Below are 20,235 nucleotides of genomic sequence, written 5' to 3'. Positions count from 1 at the left end.
ATTTAACTTTTTATCACATATTCGCTTTGTATTTTTACCTTTTAATGTAGTTAAAAGACCTTCATTAGCGTATCATCATGGCGTTTGTTCAGTGGGTCATCCCCTTCGTTTGTGTCTCTGTCCCTGTCAGTTCCTGCCACTCCTGGGCACCCCGTCTGCGGTGGTGTCTCATGAGTATATTGTGTGCGTGCTGCACGGAATCTGGGCCCACAGATGTAGCGCTTTTCTGAGTGGGGCTCATGTCATGTCACATGAGGGCTTCCAGGTCTACTCATTTCTGCGCAGATGGCTTAATTTCATTCTTTATTTAACTGTGCTGGCTAGTTTTGTGTCCACTTGGCACAAGCAGAGTCACCCGTGAAGAGGGTGCCTTAACCGAGAACTTGTCCTCATCAGGATGGCCCATAGGCAAGCCTGTGCATCATTTTCTTGATGGATGGTTGATGGATGCTGTCTGTGTGTGTGTGTGTGTGTGTGTGTGTGTGTGCGTGTGCGCATGCGCACTCCGGTGTGTGCCGGAGGAGGCTGTCTGGTGTCGTGCCCATTGCTCTCCATCGTATTCCCCTGAGCCTGGAGCCTGCTGTTTTTTGGCTAGTCTGGCCAGTCCCAGCCATCTCCCTGTATCTGACTTCCCTTAGTCATGCCTGCTGTTTATGTGTGTGTTGCAGATCCCATCTCAGGCCCCGTGCTTGCAAGGCAAGGGAACTTACCACTGCGTTGCCTCCCCAGCCCAGCCTGCACATTCTTCACAGCCAATTTGTTGGCTAGCACTTAGGCTGGCCCACACCCTGGCTACTGTATGGAGCGGCAGTGAGCACCCTATGAAGGTGTCTGCCTTTCTCGCGTGTTGAAGTCACACTACGGTCCTAATTTTGGGTTCTGAAGAACATGATCCCCAGAGATGCTGTCCTGGCTTGTAGTTCACTGGAGGCCCCACTCCTTTCCTCGGTGAGCGGATCAATCTTTCTTTCTTTCTTTCTTTCTTTCTTTCTTTCTTTCTTTCTTTCTTTCTTTCTTTCTTTCCTTCTTTCTTTTCCTTTTTCCTTCCTCCCTTCTTTTTTCCTCCTTCCTTCTTTCCTTTCTTTTGTTTCTTTTTTTTCTTTCTCTCTTTTTTTGGCTTTTAGTTTTAGGTTTTTGAAGACAGTTTTTTTCTCTGGGTAGCCCTGGTTGTCCTGGAACTCACTTTGTAGACCAGGCTAGCCTCATACTCAGAGATCTGCCTCCTCTGCCTCCTGTGTGCTGGAATTAAAGGTGTGCACCACCACTGCCCAGCTTCAACCCGCTTCTCAAGCACCAGATATGGGCAGTGAACACGCAGAAGGAGTCCAGCGGCAGCAGCGGCAGAAAGTGCTAACCAAAACCACAGAGGACTGTCACCTCATAAGTGAGGGTGACCCTAGAAAAGATCAAAAGAGGCTGGAACGGTGGCTCAGCGGTTCGAGCATGGGCTGCTCTCGCTGAGAACTTGGATTCCACCCCCGCTCCCACATAGAACTCTCGGCTGTCTTTAGTAACTCCAGCTCCAGGACACAGCCCTAGGTACAGAGCACCACAGGGACACATACAGAAATAAGTCTTCAAAAGAGAGAATTTGCTCTAGGTACATATTGTAAAGAATGAACTGGGGCCAGCCTGGGCTACATGAGAGCGTGTTTAAGAAGAGGTGTGGGGTGGGCATTGGGCTGGCTGTGGGTGAACGCAGACCTGAGTTCTAGCCTGGGACTTGCGTGGTGGAAGGAGGCAGCTGATCTTCCCATGTGCCCTTTGACCCTTATGTGCTGTTACAATCATATACACACCAACAACAAAAGGATTGGATGCTTTAAAAACTTTTTAAGACTCAAATGATGTCATTTTCATGAAAACAGATGGAAACGGAGGTCATTATGTTAAAACAAGTCAGCCAAAGACAGATGGGCAAATGCCTCCTTCACTCCAGTGTGAGGCACTTGGATGGAGAAATAAATGCATACATGCCATCGGGCAGAAGGGCATTTTGTAGAGGAGGGCGGGGATCTTGAGGGAGGGAGAGGAAGGAACAACAGAGTATTGTGGGGGTGCATATGGACCAAGTTCAGTGAGCCCCACGAAGAAATGTGTTGTAAAATAAAACCCTGCATTTTCAGCTTGGCCGAATCAACACAGACGTGATAAAGTAGTGTTTGGCACCGAAAGATGCATCCTGCACACCGCTCCCTAGATGTGCAAACTAAGAGGGCTGAATTCCCTGGAGCCCCAAGTTTCAGTTCTGTATCTATGACTCAGTCTGAGGCCCTGGCAGAGGGAGGCCATAGCAACTTTCATCAATAACAATAGAATAATTTCCACAAAAAGAGAAACATGCAGGCGGCGAAACAGTCAGCTGAGGTGACGGAGTGAAAGGAAGTGACGGTTCTGCAGGGCTTGTGTCCCAGACCCCACGTTTGTTTTTTTTTTTTTTTTTTGATTTTCGAGACAGGGTTTCTCTGTGGCTTTGGAGCCTGTCCTGGAACTAGCTCTGTAGACCAGGCTGGTCTCGAACTCACAGAGATCCGCCTGCCTCTGCCTCCCGAGTGCTGGGATTAAAGGCGTGCGCCACCACCGCCCGGCCAGACCCCACGTTTTAACAGCACACATGTTTAACAGTTCCGTTGTATAAATGACACCCAGTCAAGCGGCTGAGACTAAGGGAGATGCGCTGCTCCCTGACCCCACTTTCTTTCCCTCTCTCCTTCCCTCCACTCTTCTGCTCTTTCCCTCTCTTCTTCCCCAGACCCCTTTCCCATCCTTTCCTCCTTTCCATCCACACTTGTTTTTGGTTTGGTTTTGTTTTGTTTTTTGAGATAAGATTATGTAGCCAAGACTGGCCTCAACCTTGTAAATCTCCTGCCTCAGCTTCCTGGGAATGGTGGGATGGCGGGTGTGTTCCACGAAGTCCAGCTTTCTACTCAGGTTTTCAGAGACAGGGTAGAGAGAGCTGGCATCCTGAGGGGAGATGCATTGTTTTCCTGGCCCGAGAGTGGTTCAGTCCAGAAAGTCCAGACACAAGGATCCAAGGTTCATTCTCAGCACCCACATAAAAGACTGGTGTCTGAACTGGGTGATAGTGGTGCACGCCTTTAATCCCAGCACTTGGGAGGCAGAGGCAGATGAATCTCTGTGGGTTCAAGGCCAACCTGGGCTACAGAGTTAGTTCCAAGACAGTTAGGGCTGTTACACAGAGAAGCACTACCTCAAAAACACCAAGCAAGCAAGCAAGCAAGCTGGGTGTTAGGACCCCAGCGCTGGCAGGAGATGACTGAAGGGTCCTGGGGCTACCTGGCCAGACCACCTTGTTTTCTTGGAGGGCTCTAGGCCAGTGAGACCCTGCCTCAAAGAAACAAATGGCAGCGTCTGAGGAGTAACACCCAAGATTACTCTCCGCACCCACAAAATGTGCACACACAAGACTGCAATCTAACAATTTAAAATTGTTACTTTTTAAAAGATTATTATTATTTTTTATGTGTATGGGTGTTTTGCCGGCACGGACGTCTACCATGTGTGTTACTGGTACTAGAGGAGGCCAGCAGAGGGCGCCAGATCCCCTGGAACTGGAGTTACAGACAGCTGAGGGGCCATGTGGGTGCTGTTTCTTGTTTTGATTTATTTACTTTTTGTTGGTGTTTGAGATAGGGTTTCTCTGTGTGGCTCTGACTGTCCTGGAACTCTCTCTGTAGACCAGGCTGGCCTCTAACACACAGAGATCCACCTGCTTCCACCTCCTAAGTGCTGGGATTAAAGGTGTGTGCCACCACTGTCTGGCTGGAGCTAGTGTTCTTCGCAGTTTAGCCACCGCTCTGGCTGTCACCTGTTAGCAGGCTAATGTAGCAAGGCTGGCAAGAAACAGCACAAGTGGAAGCTGGGCTTTGATAAGAATAAGCCTCTGTGTATCTATTGGGAACTGGGTTCGCAAAACTGGGTTGAGATCCCCAAAAGAGTACAGAGTCAAAAGAGTAAAAAACAATAAGGAGGAAAAAGAAAGAAAGAAATGGCCGCCTCAGTAGGACTGGCACTGGGCCGGGACCTCATCTCATCCAGAGCTGTGGCTGCAGGCACGAGGCCCCAGGCCTGGATGTTTGCACGGCTGCTGCTGCTGCCCTGGACTCAGCCCCTCCTCGGGATCCCTGTCTAGTGGGCGTGGGGATTGGCAAATTTAAACTCCTTTTTTGATTTTATCTATTTTTATTTTGATGAAATCCAAGTCACGTAAAATATACCACTAACCAAAGGATACTATCCAGTAGTCACGTTTCTGTAGACACAGAGTCACTGACACCCCCTGTCTGCCCTCACAGAGCGCCCCCAGCCCCAGCACTCTGACCAGCTTCTTATCTGTGTGAGTCTGGACCCCTGGGGCACCTGCGAGAAGGCCGCAGCCTGCGGTCTACTGAGTTTGGCTTGGAGCTGGGCTCCTCTGAATGCCTTTCCTCTTTAAGGCTGAGTGAACCCCCAGACTGCTTTGTTTGTCTGCAGGCTCTTACTTTTGAGTAAATCAAGCTCCTCCACAGTTGGGTGTCACCGAAGGGGAAGTTTCAAGGCTGTACCTGTTGACATCATCTTGTGTGGACTCTGGAGATTCCCCACTAGAAACTCTGGCCTTATTAACCCCCAGTACTCAAACCTTGAAACCCAGAGTCCTTTTCCCACCAGTTTGTTTCCACTGAGGTCATTTTTATTTCAGGTAAGAAGACGTCATTTTACGGTTTAGACTACCTGGAACACGGCAGAGAATGTGGTTTCCCTATAACCCATGTGCCGTTTCTGGCTGTGAGTATTTGCCATGGTCTAAACGAACATGTTCCCGGAATCCAAACATGGGAACCGGACAGCCCGTTAAATAGGAGGACCGAGAAGTAGAGGGGCTGAGCAGACCTGTGTTCAGAGGTCCAGCAGCCTTGTAAACTCGAGTGTGATGGCGCCTGTCTGTAAACCCTGTCCAGGAGAGACGGGAGGAACCCAGGAAGTTCGCCGGCTAATCTAGTCTAGCCAAATGGGGGAGCTTCCGGTTCCCGGAGAGAACCTGTCTCAAAACAATAACCAGGCCATCTTGCAAGCAAATGGAAAGTGTTGATCATAGATGCGCCGGGGGAGGGATGTCTTTCGGGTCTCTTTAGCTCTTGGACATTTACAATCCCCCGCCTCCCCAGGCCAGGTGGGAAGCACAGGAAGCGGAAGTTGCCACTGCTGTGCTAGCCTTGCTTCACCTTCACGGCCCTCCCAATTTATTCTCTACCACTGTCCTGGAAAAGGCTCTAGGCTCCCAGCTGGAGGCGCTATCTTGGGATACTGTGGACTCTTTGGAGGCGGGGCCTAGCTGTGACCTAGCACAGGGGGACTCTGCTCCCTTTCCAGCCTAAGGCACATAGTGTCTGCACAAGGCTCCTTCACGGTGCTGAGGAAGTTAGTAAGAACCACAATAACAACAAAAAATAAAATTCAAAAAAGGACATGAAGCTGGGAGGGAGATGGGGTAGCGGTGTGAGGGGTAGACGAAAGGAAGCATCAGTGAACGGATACGTGTACTATACATTTATAAATAAGTCAAACTTGCATGAATAAGCAGTACTATTAACAAACTAAAAGGCCTCACGAGCCATCCAGGAGTTGTGGTCAGGGGTATACCCAGTGGACACCGAAGAAAGTCTCTTCAGCGTTGCGGGACGGCAGCAGAGGCAGGGTAAGGTTGGTGCAGAGGACATCCCCGATGGCTAGGTGAGTCAGGCGCTGGGACGCCACAGTGCAGCTCTGTCCGAAAGGCAGGCGCAGCAGGGTGATGCTGTGGGCCGCAGGGGAGCAGATGCCCACCGTCACGGTGGCCCTGTGCTGCACGGTGCCGTATGTGGAAGAGCAGTTGGCCAGTGTCACTTGGATGTGCAGCCTGTAGATGCCGGCACGGCGGGTATACAGCTGCCCCTTCTCCAGCCCTGGTCCGTGAGTGAAGGATCTTCCCAAGGTTGGGCCGGCTGCCCAGCGCAGTGTGGGGTCTTTCCGAGGAACTGGGGGCAGAAGATGAAGGAGAAAGGAGGTTAGACAGGCTGTGGCACTTAGAACAGGGGACTTAAAGGAAGGGAGGAGAAGAAAAAGGAGAGGGAGGTGGACAGGCACACAGGATGCTGGGGGAGGCAGAGAGATGGAGAAAGGAGGATAGAGATGGAGAGAGATTGAGAGATGCAGAGAGAGATATGCAAAAAATGATAGAGAGGGAGAGGTGGGCACACATGTGTATGCAACTACACATGTATGGTATGGAAAGACAGATGGACAGAAGGAAGGGAGATAGACATGGTGCAGGGAATGCCTAGTGCTCTGTTGTGCCTCCCTCTGGTGCCTGGGAGCTGCCTCTCTGTCCCACCAAATCCCAGTCCCTCAGGCTCCATCTCCAGCAATCCCCTTGGCCCTGTTCAGAGGGCTACAAGGGTTTGGGGCAACATGGTCATGGTTCCTGGGCAAGGGGAAACTGGTCATGGGTTGGACACACTTAACCACCCCAGTGGAGGTCTAGAGTCACAGTGGAAACAAATCTGCCACCCGTTCTATGGATGATGCTAACTGAAGTGGGAAGACAGGCCCTGAAGGTGGAGCCCCCCCCCCCCCCGCCCCGTGTCACAGGCGGGGGGCGGGGCACGAAAGGAGAATGCGCTCCACTTCCCGGTAGGATGGGAAGTGGCTTTGGTCTCAGCTTTCCCCTCCAACTCCCAGCCAGGGTGGCTGAAGCCCTTTCTCCTTTAAGCTGCTTTTGTTTGTTGTTTGGTTTTGTCATTTTGTTCCAGTAATGAAAAAAGTCATGACTGTTGACCCAAAGTCTTGGCTGCCAATCAGAGCAGCTAACTGGGGGGAGGGGAGGAAACGGGAAGGGAGGGGAGAGGAAGAGAGGGAGAGAGAGAGATTCCTTTAATTAGTTATTGATTTTGAGACCGGATCTTGCTATACAGGGAACCCTCAAATTCCCAATGTCCTACCATGGGTTGCTGGGCACTAGAATGACGAGGGTGGCCAGAGGATGGATTTATTAAAGTTAGGGTAGTTGGTTATTAGTCCCAAGGTCCAAGGTACTTATCTAAATACTAATGCTACTATTACTAGAAGTTTTGAAAGTTTGAGACAAAATCTTGCTTGTAGCTTGAGCTGGCCTGGAACTTACAATGCCTCTGCCTCAGCCTCCCGAGTGCCTGGACAACAGTGTGCATTTCTGGACCCCGCAGCGCCTCACTCAGAAGGACAGAGCCAGTCCTAGCATGCCACAAGTACCGTTTTGGCTTAATTCTCTTTGCCTATTTTCCAGCACTGTCTTTCTTGGCTTGTTTGTAGGCGTGTCATGAAATCCAGCATCTCCTGCAGTGTCTCGAAAGAACTCAGCCACTAGGTGACATCGGCAGCCCCTCACTGGGGGAGGTAGGGCTCCATGCCTGAGCCCCCCCCCCCCCCATTACTCTTTTCGCTAAGATCCAGCCTGCTCATAGATCTACCCCACGGATGGAGAGAGCAGGGTTGTGAGCAGCTGGATCACGGCAGTGGCTGGTGTTGTGTCTGCGTTCGTGAGGAAGGAATCACGTGTCCCCAGCGTACTCTAGCCCCTCTCTACCCCCTTTTACAACCTTTCCTTTTTCTCTCTCCCTTTTTTAAAAAAGATTTATTTATTATGTATACAACATTCTGCCTCGATGTATGCCTACACGCCAGAAGAGGGCACCAGATCTCATTACAGATGGTTGTGAGACACCATGTGGTTGCTGGGAATTGAACTCAGGACCTCTGGAAGAGCAGCCAGTGCTCTTAACCTCTGAGCCATCTCTCCAGCCCTCTCTCTCCCTTTCTTAATTTCTTTGGCGACAAGGGCTCTTGTTGCCCAGGCTAGCTCTTGTTGCCCAGGCTAGCCTTGACCTCAATGACCTTGAATTCTTAGTTCTCTGCTTGTCCCGCCCCTGTGCTGGGAGCCTGGTGTGCATGGCCACACCTGGTTTACAGGGGCTGAAGCCCAGGGCTTGTGAGCCGGGCAGCGCTCTAACACTGAGCAACATCCCATACTGCTGTCTTTCCTATTCGTTTTATTGAGATGATCCCAAGTAACTCAGGCTGGCTTCAAACTCCCGACGAGTCAGAGGATGACCTTGAACTCCTAACCCTCCTCCCTCTGTTGCCCAAATGCTGGGATGACAAGTGTGGACCAGCAGCCTGCCTCAGGTGGTGCCGAGGATGAAACCCAGGGCCTCCTGGGTGCTGGGTGTTGGGTTGCTGGCTCTGCACTCCTAGCTCAGGTCGAGCCAGGGGCCACTCCTTTCCTATGTTCCTGCCTCCCTCTTTCCTGTCCCCACCTCTCACCCCTCTGGAATTCCAGCCTTACCTGTGAGATTCAGCTGTACCTCGGCTACATGCACCTGGAAAAAATACGAGAAAGCAGAGAAAGCTCCTGAGTGCGGAGGGCTTGAGAGACTATCGGTCCCATGTGCCTGCTTGCTGCCGTCCGTCCTGCATTCCCACCGGCCTAGTCTACATTTTTTTTTTTTCTGCTGTAAAGTCTTACCCAGGCCTGTGAAAGTTTCAGTAACAAGATCGCTTTGTTTTCCTAGAACAGAACGGAGTTGGGGGTGGGGGGTGGGCTCAGGCCCGTCCTTCCTACCACTTGTGGGGCCTCTCAGCCCCGGGAAGCTCCAATCCTCACCAGCTATCCCCCCACCCTCACCCCCTCCAGCCCTAGATTCGTGAAGACCCCAGCAGTCTGACTCTCAGTCGCGGGCGGGCGTGGTCGGAAACGCCCGGGCCGGGCTGAAGCATCCCCGCAGTTTAAGGCTGCATCATGCCCAGCCCGGGATCCCCCGTGTGCTCCCAGGCAACTGGGGCCGGCCTGGCCTCCCTGCTCAGCCTTTCCTGTCTTCTATATGTCCCATCTTCCTCTTTCCCACCTATTTCGTTCCGATTTTGCCTCTTTTACGCGTCCTTGCGCTCTGGCGCATCCTCTAAGTGCATCCTCCCTGCGCCTGTCGGGTCCCCTCCCGAGCACCCGAGTGCTTCCCTCCCCTCCTTCCCCTTCTTTCCTCCTCTCACCTCAAGTGGCTCCAGCTGCGTCTGCTGTGGTCTCCGGAACTGGACACAGCAGATAAAACAGATCGCGAAACTAAGCAGTACCAGCAGGAGGCTAAGGCGCAGGATGGTGGCCCAACTCAGGCGTGGCAGCACCCACGGGCGAGGGAGACCTTCCTCGGCCATCCTTGCCGGAGGGTGCTGCATCCTTTGATGGCGACCGCCAGAAGACAGCAGGAAGCTGCAGCCTCCTCGGCTGAGCTTTTGTGGCTTCTGCCTGCCTTGACCTGCCCTTAGAACCCCCGGGGATGTCCGACGCAGGGGAAGAACTGGGCCTCTTCACAGGGGGGCAGGGAAATCCCCTGAAGCTTGTGGCACCCCTGCCATCTTGTAGACAGGCCCACCCCAGCCTGTCTCTCAGGCACAGAACATTCTGTACCCACCCTTGCTGCTTCTGCCTGGGGTTCATTCATTCATTCAACAAACCATTTATTGAGCATCTATTAGTGGTTCAGCACTGGGTTGGGTTGCTAGACAATCAGCAAGCGTCCGCATCCAGTGAGATTCCTCGTGCTCCCCCAAATATTTGGACATGACTGTAGGCACTTCCATAGGGGTACGTTATAAACATCCCACACTGGAACTCACTATGCATAGCCCAGGCTAGCCTAGAACTTGTCATGTTGCCCGGAGTGGCCTGCATCTCCTCAAGTAACCCAGGCAGGTGTGGAACATGCAACCCAGGCTGGTCTCTGACCGCGGGTGTGAGTCACCACAGCTGAAGTTGTCCTGAGGGCTAGCATATACAATAGGAGACTGAGTTGTTGCTACTCAAGAGCACAGGGCAGCTAGTTATTAGCACAAGATGCCCCGCCCCCCACGCAAGGTTCGTCACGGGTGGGGGCGGGGCCTTGAGACCCTCTCCTTCCTGTGGCTTTCCAGTAAGTTGCCATTACTCCTGAAGACAGGGTCCCACCCAACACTCAGTGCAGCACACAGGGAGCAGTTGAGTGTTCACTTAGAGCCAGCAAAGAGGCAAGACACCATTCCATAGAGAGGGAACTGAGCTGGGGACAGTCACCCGAGCCTGGCAGGCCTGGGGAATCTATCTTTCCAGTCCCGGGTGTCCCTTCCTCTGGACCTCCCTGGGGTGGACACTCCAAGAGAGCAGTGTGTTCTTCATGGAAATCCATTTTACCCAGAATCCAGACTGTTCTATAAGATATTGGACACATCTACCAGTGCACGGTCCCCTGAAGTTGAGGTGTCCTTTAGAGGAGAGGGCCACATGGAGAGATTGCCTCTGAAACAGGTTTGAGCCGGTGCAGCTTAGAGGCCGCCACCATCTTCATACCCTGTTTTGGGAGAACTTGTTGGCCAGTGGCCCCTGAATTTCAGATGTAGTCAGATGAGGATGGTGCAGGTCTTGGTGGTTAAGATCGAGACCCTTCCAGAGAACTCAGTTCCTAGTACTCACATCAAGTGGTCTGGTAACATCTGGAAGTCCAGTTCCCGGAGGTTTCGGTATCTCTGGTTTCCTTGGGTGCCTGCACTCACAAGCACATACCTGCCCCCCTTTAAGCTTTTAAAAATATGGTGTGAACCGGGAAGATGGCTCAGCGGGTAAAGACCTTGTTAAGCAAACATGAGAACCCCCAAGTTTGATCCCTGAAAGTGGGGTACAGCAGTGCATGCGGGTAATCACAGCCTGCTGGGAGGTAGAGACAGGAGGACCTCAGCAGCTCACTGCCCAGCCTAGCTGAAACGGAGAGAGCTCCAGGCTCAGTGGGAGACCCAGGAGGTGGTAGAGGAAAACCCTTGGTGTCAATCTCCTGTCTCCACGGACAACTGCAAGAACAAGTTACCCTGCCCCCCACACATGCACAGTGAAGAGACACCTGGGACAGAGGGGCTTGGAGCTTGTGCAATCACCACCCAAGAGGACAGAGTGACAGACTCCCCTCCAGCCTTCAGAGGGTGTGTGACCTCACTGACATCTTGTTCCAGAGCCTTAACCTTCACACACTTTGTAAAAAAAAAAAAAAGTTTGTGTGTGTGTGGGGGAGGGGTGCGCATGTACACGCGAGTGCCATGCCCATGAAAGCCAAACAAAAATGGTGTTGGAGCTGGAGTAACAGGTGGTTGTGAACTTCTGTGTGATGTAGGATCTTAGACCCAGACTTGGACCCTCTGCAAGCATAGCAAGTGCTTGTAACTGCTAAGTCATTTGGGGGGCTTTAAGTCATCGAATGTGTGGGCGTTTGCATGCTAGTGTTTCTATTGCTGTGATGAGCACCAAAGCAACGTGGACAGGGCTAAGTTTATCCCACCTTACAGTTGCTCACCACGGAAGGCAGGGTAGGGACTCAGGTGGGGCTGCGGCAGAGCCCAGGAGGAGCACAGCTTACAAACTAGCTCAGCCTTCCTTCTTGCACACACAGGAGCAACCGCACAGCCAGGATAACGTGCTGAGCCGCTCCTGCAGGTGTTCTGGTTGACAGGGTCGTTGAGGAAAAAACGGTTCTTTCAAGATGAATTTCAGGTTCAGCGAAAGCATCTGGCGAACCAGCTCCTGGTGAACTGGGTGTTGCTTTCTGGAAAGCTTCTTCGCTGTTACACAATTTACACCTTAACAAGCAATTTCTGCATACCATAACCACTTATCTGGAGCTGGTTGAAGGAGCCATTTGCCTAAGCAGTCCTCAGCTGGAGACCTCCCTGTTTGCCAGTTTCTCTCCTCGCTAAGTTTCGCAAAGACTCTGGAATCCTTCAGGGAGAACTCAGACAAGAAACATTGTAAACAGAAGGCAACAATCACTGACTTTAAACAAAAGCCTAGGCACTGTCACACTGGAAGTTCAGCCAAAGACTTTGTGGAATCTCATTACAGCTCCCCCCTTCTGTTTAAGATATAATTGTAATATAATTATAAGTTATAATTAATAAGTGTATAATTATAAGTTATAACTAAGATATAATGTTGGAGATTATTTGGCCTTACAGTAAATACAGCCTTCCCCCCCATTGTTTTGTTTCATGATTTTAGGCAAATAAGCCAAAATATATTTTAAAGCCAGTAAAGTTTTTACTGCTAGAACAAGGGTAGTAATTGCTAGAACAAGAAATCTGTTAAAGCGATATGCAGGGCTGAACAAGACTGATGCATCTACGAGGCTTTCCATACATCCATTCCTGTCACATGAGGTAACCCTTTTGGAAAAGTTTCCTTCGTTTCTTGCTATAAGTCATAAATTATTTAGGGAGAATTAGGGTGACCCGTCAGACGCATCTTAAACTCTTCCAGCCATGCTTGCTATTGCTGAACCTTAAAGGTGAAATACGATCGGATGCAGCACTCCAACCCATTTTAATTGTATCTCTTCCTCCAATATTTCTAACTGACCTCCTGTAGAAGGAGCTGTGCGCAGCATTCCTGCCGCCAGCTCCCAGCCGCCTGGCTAGCTTATGCCCCGAAATAACAACACAGAAACGGTATTCTTTTAAACACTGACAGGCCCATTATATCTACCCTCTTCTTGGCTAACTCTCATATGTTGCTTAACCCATATCTATATATCTGTGTAGCACCACGAAAGTATTCTAGTGTATGTCCATCTTGGGCTGGAGCTTCATCGCGTCTGCCCTGGAGAGGAGAGGCATGGCATCTGGCTCACTTCCTCTTCCTCCCAGCATTCTGTTCTGTCTTCCCCACCTACCTACGTTCTGACCTATCAAGCCAAGCAGTTTTCTTTATTGATTAACCAATGAAACAACAGATTGACAAATGACTTCCCACATCAACCTCCCATCAGGATAACAGCTTTGTCTCAAATCAGCTGCTTCATTAACTACCTCACTATTTTGTTGAGCCCTCAGTTCTCTAGGATGCGTATGCCAGTCTCTAAAGATCTCAGCATTTGAGTTTCCATATGACGTGCCGGTCCAGCTGTTGTAGCAGCAGCAGCCAATGCAACGATGCCCCAAACGACAACAACCAGTCCAAGCGGTTGACGAGTTCATCTTAATATTCTTTCTGCACTCACTCATCACAGGTGAGCGTTGCCATGGTCTCGACAGCTTCACTGGTATTCAGATGGCTGGCCTCGCTCTAAGGATGTACAGACGTTCAGAGGTTACATTTGAAGGCACCCAAGAATTAATACAGGTATGAAGACTACAGCATTCACTAGGGATGCTGTAATTGTTAGGGTGCCACTGTACAGGTTCATTCGATAACAAATAAGGTCATGGAGCACAGCAACCAAGGGGTGATGCTGATTTCGTCTAAAAGACAAAGGAGACTCATCACCCTTCACATTTAGCTTTCCTTCCCGTGCTTCGAGAAGGTGTAAGGCATTTGCTAATTTTCCTGAATTAATCCTGAATTGCCAAATTGCAGGAGAAGACCTGACATCCAACTCCATGCCATCGAATAGGTTCATTAACAGTAGAGCTAACCCCCACAGTATCACATGAACTACATTTGAGCATCTTAATTCTGAGTGAGGATATTTTCCTTGAGGGGAGCCATAGGGCTCCAGTCAATGCTGCCTCCACGGGAGATAGTTACTGACAGCACTTGAGGGTTCCTGTAGGCAGAGACCAGGTGCCCATTTGTTGCAGAAGGCTGCTTGTTTGTTCCCGGCTGCCCAGGCCACGAAATAATCACACAGAAACTATATTATTTAAATCACTGCTTGGCCTATTAGCTCTAGTTTCTTATTGGCTTTCCTAAACTAACCCATCTCCATTAATCTGTGTATCACCACATGGCTGTGGGTTACTGGGTAAAGTTCTGGCATGTCTGTCTCTGGCAAGGCTCCATGGCGTCTCCCTGACTCTGCCTACTCTCTCTCTTTTCCAGCCTGGCTGCACTCTGTTAAGCCACTGGCCAAAAGCAGCTTCTTTATTCATTAACCAATACAAGCAACACACACACAGAAGGACTTCCCACGCCAGGTTCTCATTCTTACATTGTTGCCAATGTACCCAGTCAGATCTCTTGTTGGTGACTCAAATCTCACAGGCAGTAGATTTATGGAACTACTAGTATTAATCTCCTGTCCTCTAAAACTGCATGCATGAAGCATATAAAATTAATGATGATCCTGGCTAGTATTAACTACAGATAACCACACTTGAAATATATTTAGACACTGAATTCCATTACCCATACAAATGGCAATTCCTTGCACCCCCACCATATAGTTTATGATTTCCTTACCCTCCTTCATGGCTGAGCAGATCCTCAGTTGTTATTAGGACCAAGTAGCAGAGACTATTTAATAACCACCACAAGAATATCCATATCTCCCCAGCTTACTCCTGCTAATTGGAGGATTAGGAACATAGGCCCAAGATGTATAGTTGGTCCCTGTTACCTTTGCAGTTACCACAAACAGCATAACAAAGAACAAAGCTGTAGCATCCAGAGGTTTTTCTGGTCAGTCAGACTAATGCTCCCTCTTTGCCACACAAATTCTTAAGCTGTCCCTAAGGTGAAAGGATCAACTGTCTACTTCAATGGCTTTCTGTATCTCTTCTTTCCCCAAGTCAAGTCACCGAGTCAGCAGCCAAAGCATCCAAGGGACTTCTCTTGCTCATGTCAGTTCTGATGGTATCCACAAATTTGTGTGTCCTGTAGGAACATAAGCATACCCTCAGTCCTATTGTAACACTTTCCCCGGTTTCCATTCTGATGTTAAAACATCTTTATAATACACAGGCCAATTCAATTCAGCAGTTTTTTCCTATGGTTCAGTGACTTTCAGCAATTGTTGTCCCTGCTTCATTAGCACTAAAAAAGGCACACACCTTTAATCCCAGCACTCGGGAAGTAGAGGCTGGCGGATCACTGTGAGTTTGAGGCCAGCCTGGTCTACAAGAGCTAGTTCCAGGACAGGCTCCAGAGCTAAAAAGAAACCTTGTCTGGAAAAACAAAACAAAACAAAACAATCAAAAAAATTAAAGTTAGTAAAGCATTTTGAAATCCATCCCTGGAAGTCCTTATATACCCATTCCAGTTTGTAAGCATCTCTTTTAGAGCATGATTAGCTCTTTCAACAATTGCTTGTCCTATACAATTATACAATAGCCCTTTTGCCATGCCACCAGTGCAGCTTAGATGCTGAAATGGGGGTGGGAGGGTAGGGGGATGGGGTGTGCCGGGATTGAGACCCGGAGGCTTCTTTTCAGGTAGAAGAACAGCAAACTTTATTTTTCCCAGAGCTAAAGCCTTTTATATCTCTACTGCTTCTGTGGAAAACCACCTGCCAGAAAGAACCCAAACACCCTTGTCAATGGCAGACCACAAGGAAGTTCCGCTGTCAGTGAGGGGGAGTGAGGGCAGCTGGATCACAACATCCTGTAAGGAGTTTTCTGTTACAATGTGCAGAACATTGTTTCATTTTCCTAGACATACAGTCTGGGGCATTAGTAGTTTTAATTTGTGTCAGTGTGTCCATTATAGCCATTGTCTCTAATAAATGTGTAGTTACAGAATCAGGCTTTTCAAAACTTAAAGAAAGCAAATGCCTGCAGAGTATTACTTTTGGAATGTTTAAATCATTCACCTTGCAAAATTTGAAAAAATTACTTAATTCTTGAGTAATCAGTCCAACAGTGGGGTACAACCAGTTAATATCACCCGCCTAATAATGATTTGAAAACCATTAAGAGTGTGTAACTGATCTTTTTAAATCTGTACCTTTTGTGACTGGATTTTCTGTTTAATTTAAATTTAAAATAATTATGAGAATCTCCTCTTTGCATTTTTTCAGGAGCAATCAATAATCCCCAACAAGGTAAAATTCCTTGTACTACATTAAACGTTCTTTCTAAGGTGTAAAAACTGACCAGAAACTGGCCTGGAGAATTAAAATCACAGATAGACAAGAGACACAAACACATTGATCATCCTTGATAAAAGAATGCCAAGTTTATTGTGCTCAGGGAAGCTTATATAGGGCTCTGGCCATGTCCCAGCTCTCAGGATCTTTCAGCTGCAGACCCACCAGCCTGCCATCAAGGTCTTGTGCTCAGAGTAGCTGCAGGCAGCTCAGAGAAGAGGAAAACAAGTTGTTTGCTCAGAGCAGCTGCAGGCACAGGAAAAACAAGCCGCTCACAGAGTCCACAGCCCCCAATAGCTTTGGACACTAACGTACCTGTATTAACCTAAATGCCCCTTGTCTAAAGAATGGATAAGGAAAGCCGGGCGGTGGTGGCGCACGCCTTTAATCCCAGCACTTGGGAGGAAGAGACAGGCAGATCTGGTCTACAAGAGCTAGTTTCAGGACAGGCTCCAAAACCACAGAGAAACCCTGTCTCGAAAAACAAAAAAAAAAAAACAAAAAACAAAACAAAACAAAAAAAGAATGGATAAGGAAAATGTGGTATATTTATACAATGGAGTACTACACAGCAGAAAAAAATGACATCTTGAAATTTGCAGGCAATTGGATGGAGCTAGAAAACATCATATTGAGTGAGGTAATCCAGACTCAGGAAGACAATTATCACATGTACTCACTCATAGGTGGTTTTTAAATATAAAGCAAAGAAAACCAGCCTACAAACCACAATCCCAGAGAACCTAGAGAATCTAGACAACAGTGAAGATACTAAGAGGACTTACATGGATCTAATCTATATAGGAAGTAGAAAAAGACAAGATCTCTTGAGTAAATTGGGAGCATAGGGACCATGGGAGATGGTTGAAGGGGAAGGGAGAGGCAGGGAGGGGAGTAGAGAAAAATATAGAGCTCAATAAAAATCAATTAAAAAAAGAAAAAAATAATTTTAGGCTCTTTATCAATAGAAGATTATTTCTATGAGTTTTTGCCTTAGCAGACATATTATTTAATAATCTAATAACCTGTTGTTACAGTTGTTACATTTTAATAGAATTTAGTCAAGAGTCTCCAAAAAGCAATTTAAAGAGCACAGCCAAACACTCCATAGTGATAAACAGGCAAGAGCACACCCGATGTTAGTTTAAAATCGTGATTTTTGTTCTTTCAGTTCGTTTACTATGAAAATTGACCCTTCATTCAAGCATTGATCAGATTATTGGGAGGATAGGGGAAGAGAACACCTGCCACCAGATGAATGGCTAATATCTATGGCAATTTTTTTTTAAAGACAGGGTTTCTCTGTGTAGCTCTGGCTATCTTGGAACTTGCCCTGTAGACCAGGCTGGCCTCGAATTCATAGAGATCTGCTTGCCAGCCTCCCAAGTGCTGGTATTAAAGGCGTGCACCACTACCGCCTGGCATCTATGGAAACTAAACAGCATCGGCTCAGTACTTGATGTCCTGGTGTGATTGTCTTGTAGTAGAAGGTGAGCTTGTTTTCATTCTTTCTCCCGTGAAGGGACCGCTGATATTGATATATATATTATTATTGATATAATAATATTTTACTATTAGGGAAAAAATATTTCCTACACAGGGATCTTCAATATTGAGTTATTCCCATTCTAAAGGAAAAATGAAAAACATTTAAACCAAAATCAAACAAACAAGCAAACATGAAAATTCTAGGTCACGGTTTGGCTGTGCTAGCCCATACTGCAACGGTGGACCCCTGCCTGCCTGTCATTCTTTGGGGTGTTGCTGCTCTGTGCTGGTCAGCCCGTCTCTGAAAAAGCTGACAGGCAGCATGCAGCCAGAGCACTGGGAGTTCAGGCTATCAGTCATTTCTTCCAACCGTTTGGAGGAATTTTATTCTGTGTAGCTCAGTGATCGTATCTGTCTTACACAGAGTAAAAGCAGCCCATATGCCACCGCTTCATCATTTCTGTAGGTTTCTGAACATAAACCTCCGAACATAAACACTTCCCCTTTTTTCATTAGGAAGATCCCTTTTTCCTTGATTTATTCTTCATCTCAAGAGCCATTTTATTTGTATCTTTAATATTTGCAATAATTGCAGTCAATGCTTTTCCAACAAGCATTTTAGCAATTGTGTATTTTGTTGATCCTGAGATGGGGAGTTTAAATTCCCCATGTCCCTGCCAAATCCTGGAATCCTCACATACGTAGGCGCACTTCTTACCTTCAGTTCTGGAGTATTGGATCCCTCCTTTCTCCAAGCACCACCACACTGGACACCAAGTGCAGCTGTTCTGTTCTGTGCGGGTCCAAGGGTCACTCCGAGATGAATTTTAGTTTTCTGCAGTAGGGAAGTCTAGTCTCTGAGGGACTCAATTCCCCTTGCTTGTTGAGAGGAGCGGAGCAGCAGGCCCCGGCTCACAGCCGCCCACACGGCTAGCTTTATACCTGAAATAATTAATGGAAATTGTATTCTTTTAAACACTGCCTGGCCCATTAGTTCCAGCCTCTTACATATTGATCTAACCCATTTCTAATAATCTGTGTAGCCCACGAGGTGCTTACCAGAGAAGATCTTAACCTGCATGTGTCTGGAGTGGGAGAATCATGGCAAATGCCTGACTCAGCTTCTTTCTCCCAGCATTCTGTTCTGTTTACTCCGCCTACCTAATTTTCTGTCCTATTAAAGGGCCAAGGCAGTTTCTTTCTTTAACCAATGAAACAACAGATAGAAAGATGACCCTCCTCCATCACTTGCTTCCCCCAAAGTCATTTTGTTGTTGTTGTGGTGGTGGTTGTTATACAACTTAAACCTAACAAGCCATTCCTGCACCTCTCATCTGGAGCTGGATGAAGGAGCCATGTGCCTAAGCAGTCCTCAGCTGGAGACCTCCCGGTTTGCCAGGTTGTCTCCTCACTAAGTTTTGCAAAACTCTGGAATCCTTCAGGAAGAACTCAGATAAGAAACATTGACTTGTAACAGAAGGTAACAATCACCTACTTTAACAGAAGGGAACAATAACTGACCTTTAAACAGAAGGCAACAACCACTGATTTTAATCAAAGCCTAGGTGCTGTCACCCCCAGAACTGAAGCCATGTGTAAGTGTAGTATCTCTCACTATGCCTCCAACATGGGACATCAGTGAAGAAAAGCTCAGGTTTACAGACCAAACCTGTGGGGGCATTTTCTCAACTGAGGTTCCCCTTCTAAAATCACTCTACTTATGTTAAGTTGATATGAAACTAGCCAGGTCACTGGGAAAATAAATTCACAGGTAACTACAGCTGAAGGACTTTAACTTTATAAACAGTCTATGTACTAATCATGATTTATTTATTTTTAGTTTATTATTATTATTACTTGCAGTTTTAAGGATGGAAGCTAGGTTAGTGTATTATTGGCAAGTGTTGCCTAGTCACGATTCATCCATACCTCATGCTCCTCACCGGGCTTGGGGCATGGCTCAGGAGTAAGGACACCCTTACCCCACCTCATCCCTCCATTCCCAGCTAGAGTCCCCCAGTGAGGAGCTGGAGGCACGGACAGGGGTGGAACACCGCCTAAAATTCCCCAGTGAGGGGCTGGAGGCATGGGCAGGGATGGAGGCTCCTCTCACCTAGAATCCCCCAGTGAGGGGCTGGGATGTCAGAGGTGGAATCCTGCCTAGAATGCCCCAGTAAGGGGCTGGGGGCATGGTCAGGGATGGCGGCTCCCCCAGCCAGGGCTAGAATCCCCAGTGAGGGACAGGGTCTTTACAGGATAGAAGGGTTGGTCTAAGCACTTACCTAACATGTCATACAAGGCCATGGCTTTCATTCCCAGCCCTGCTGTCTTTCTGGGTCTTGGGGAATCTTCTGTCTTGCTTCCAAACTGGGAGTTGAGCTTACTGTCCCTTTTAGAGGCCCTCGGTGGTTAGTCTGCCACAGCTTGGGCTGAGCCTTTCCAAACTGAAGGGAAAGGAAAAAAATCACCTCAGGAATTCCATGACAGTAAGCGGCAGGGAAGTCACAAGATTGCTTGGTAACCTTTATGGGATATGTGCCAAGAACAGGGCTTCCCCCACCTGCAGGCCTCTGAGACACTGCCGGGTTCCCCTGTGAATTCTGAAGAGCCAGGGTGGGGTGTGGGTGGGGAAGGTGAGGGGGTGGGGTAGGGCTGAGAGGATTGGCTCAGGGTACCACAGGAACAGGAAGTGTCTATTTCCTTCTGGAAGCCTAGGGCCGCCAGCCAGCTTCAGCTGCCTTCTGCTTGCTCCCTAGGACGGCTGGAAACCTGATGTAACCAAAATACCTTGTTCACTGGCAAGGAAGAGCAACTTGGAGTCACCCCGCGAAGGGAGAGGTGAGGAAGAGGTTAAGTTTGA

General features: G+C 48.4%; 1 protein-coding gene and 1 long non-coding RNA gene across 2 annotated transcripts; both read right to left on the bottom strand.

Annotated features, from left to right (window-relative positions):
• Positions 1-5,631: 5,631 nt before the first annotated feature.
• On the bottom strand, positions 5,632-9,292 carry Cd70 (CD70 molecule). Its single transcript, XM_075943569.1, has 3 exons — positions 9,064-9,292; positions 8,363-8,396; positions 5,632-6,017 (listed from the first exon to the last, which is right to left on the bottom strand). Exons 1-3 carry the CDS (start codon positions 9,244-9,246, stop codon positions 5,632-5,634), a joined length of 603 nt encoding a protein of 200 aa, XP_075799684.1. The 5' UTR covers positions 9,247-9,292.
• A 3,476-nt stretch (positions 9,293-12,768) lies between these two features.
• Positions 12,769-19,985, bottom strand: LOC142832809 (uncharacterized). Its single transcript, XR_012907277.1, has 3 exons — positions 19,658-19,985; positions 18,094-18,317; positions 12,769-14,677 (listed from the first exon to the last, which is right to left on the bottom strand). It is a non-coding gene; the product is annotated as an uncharacterized LOC142832809 (long non-coding RNA).
• Between the last annotated feature and the right edge of the window lie 250 nt (positions 19,986-20,235).

The sequence above is a fragment of the Microtus pennsylvanicus genome, chromosome 12 (genome assembly GCF_037038515.1).
Source record: "Microtus pennsylvanicus isolate mMicPen1 chromosome 12, mMicPen1.hap1, whole genome shotgun sequence".
Taxonomy (NCBI): Eukaryota; Metazoa; Chordata; class Mammalia; order Rodentia; family Cricetidae; genus Microtus; species Microtus pennsylvanicus.
The sequence above is the reverse complement of the archived record's forward strand: the minus strand, read 5'-3'. Positions and strand labels throughout refer to the sequence as shown.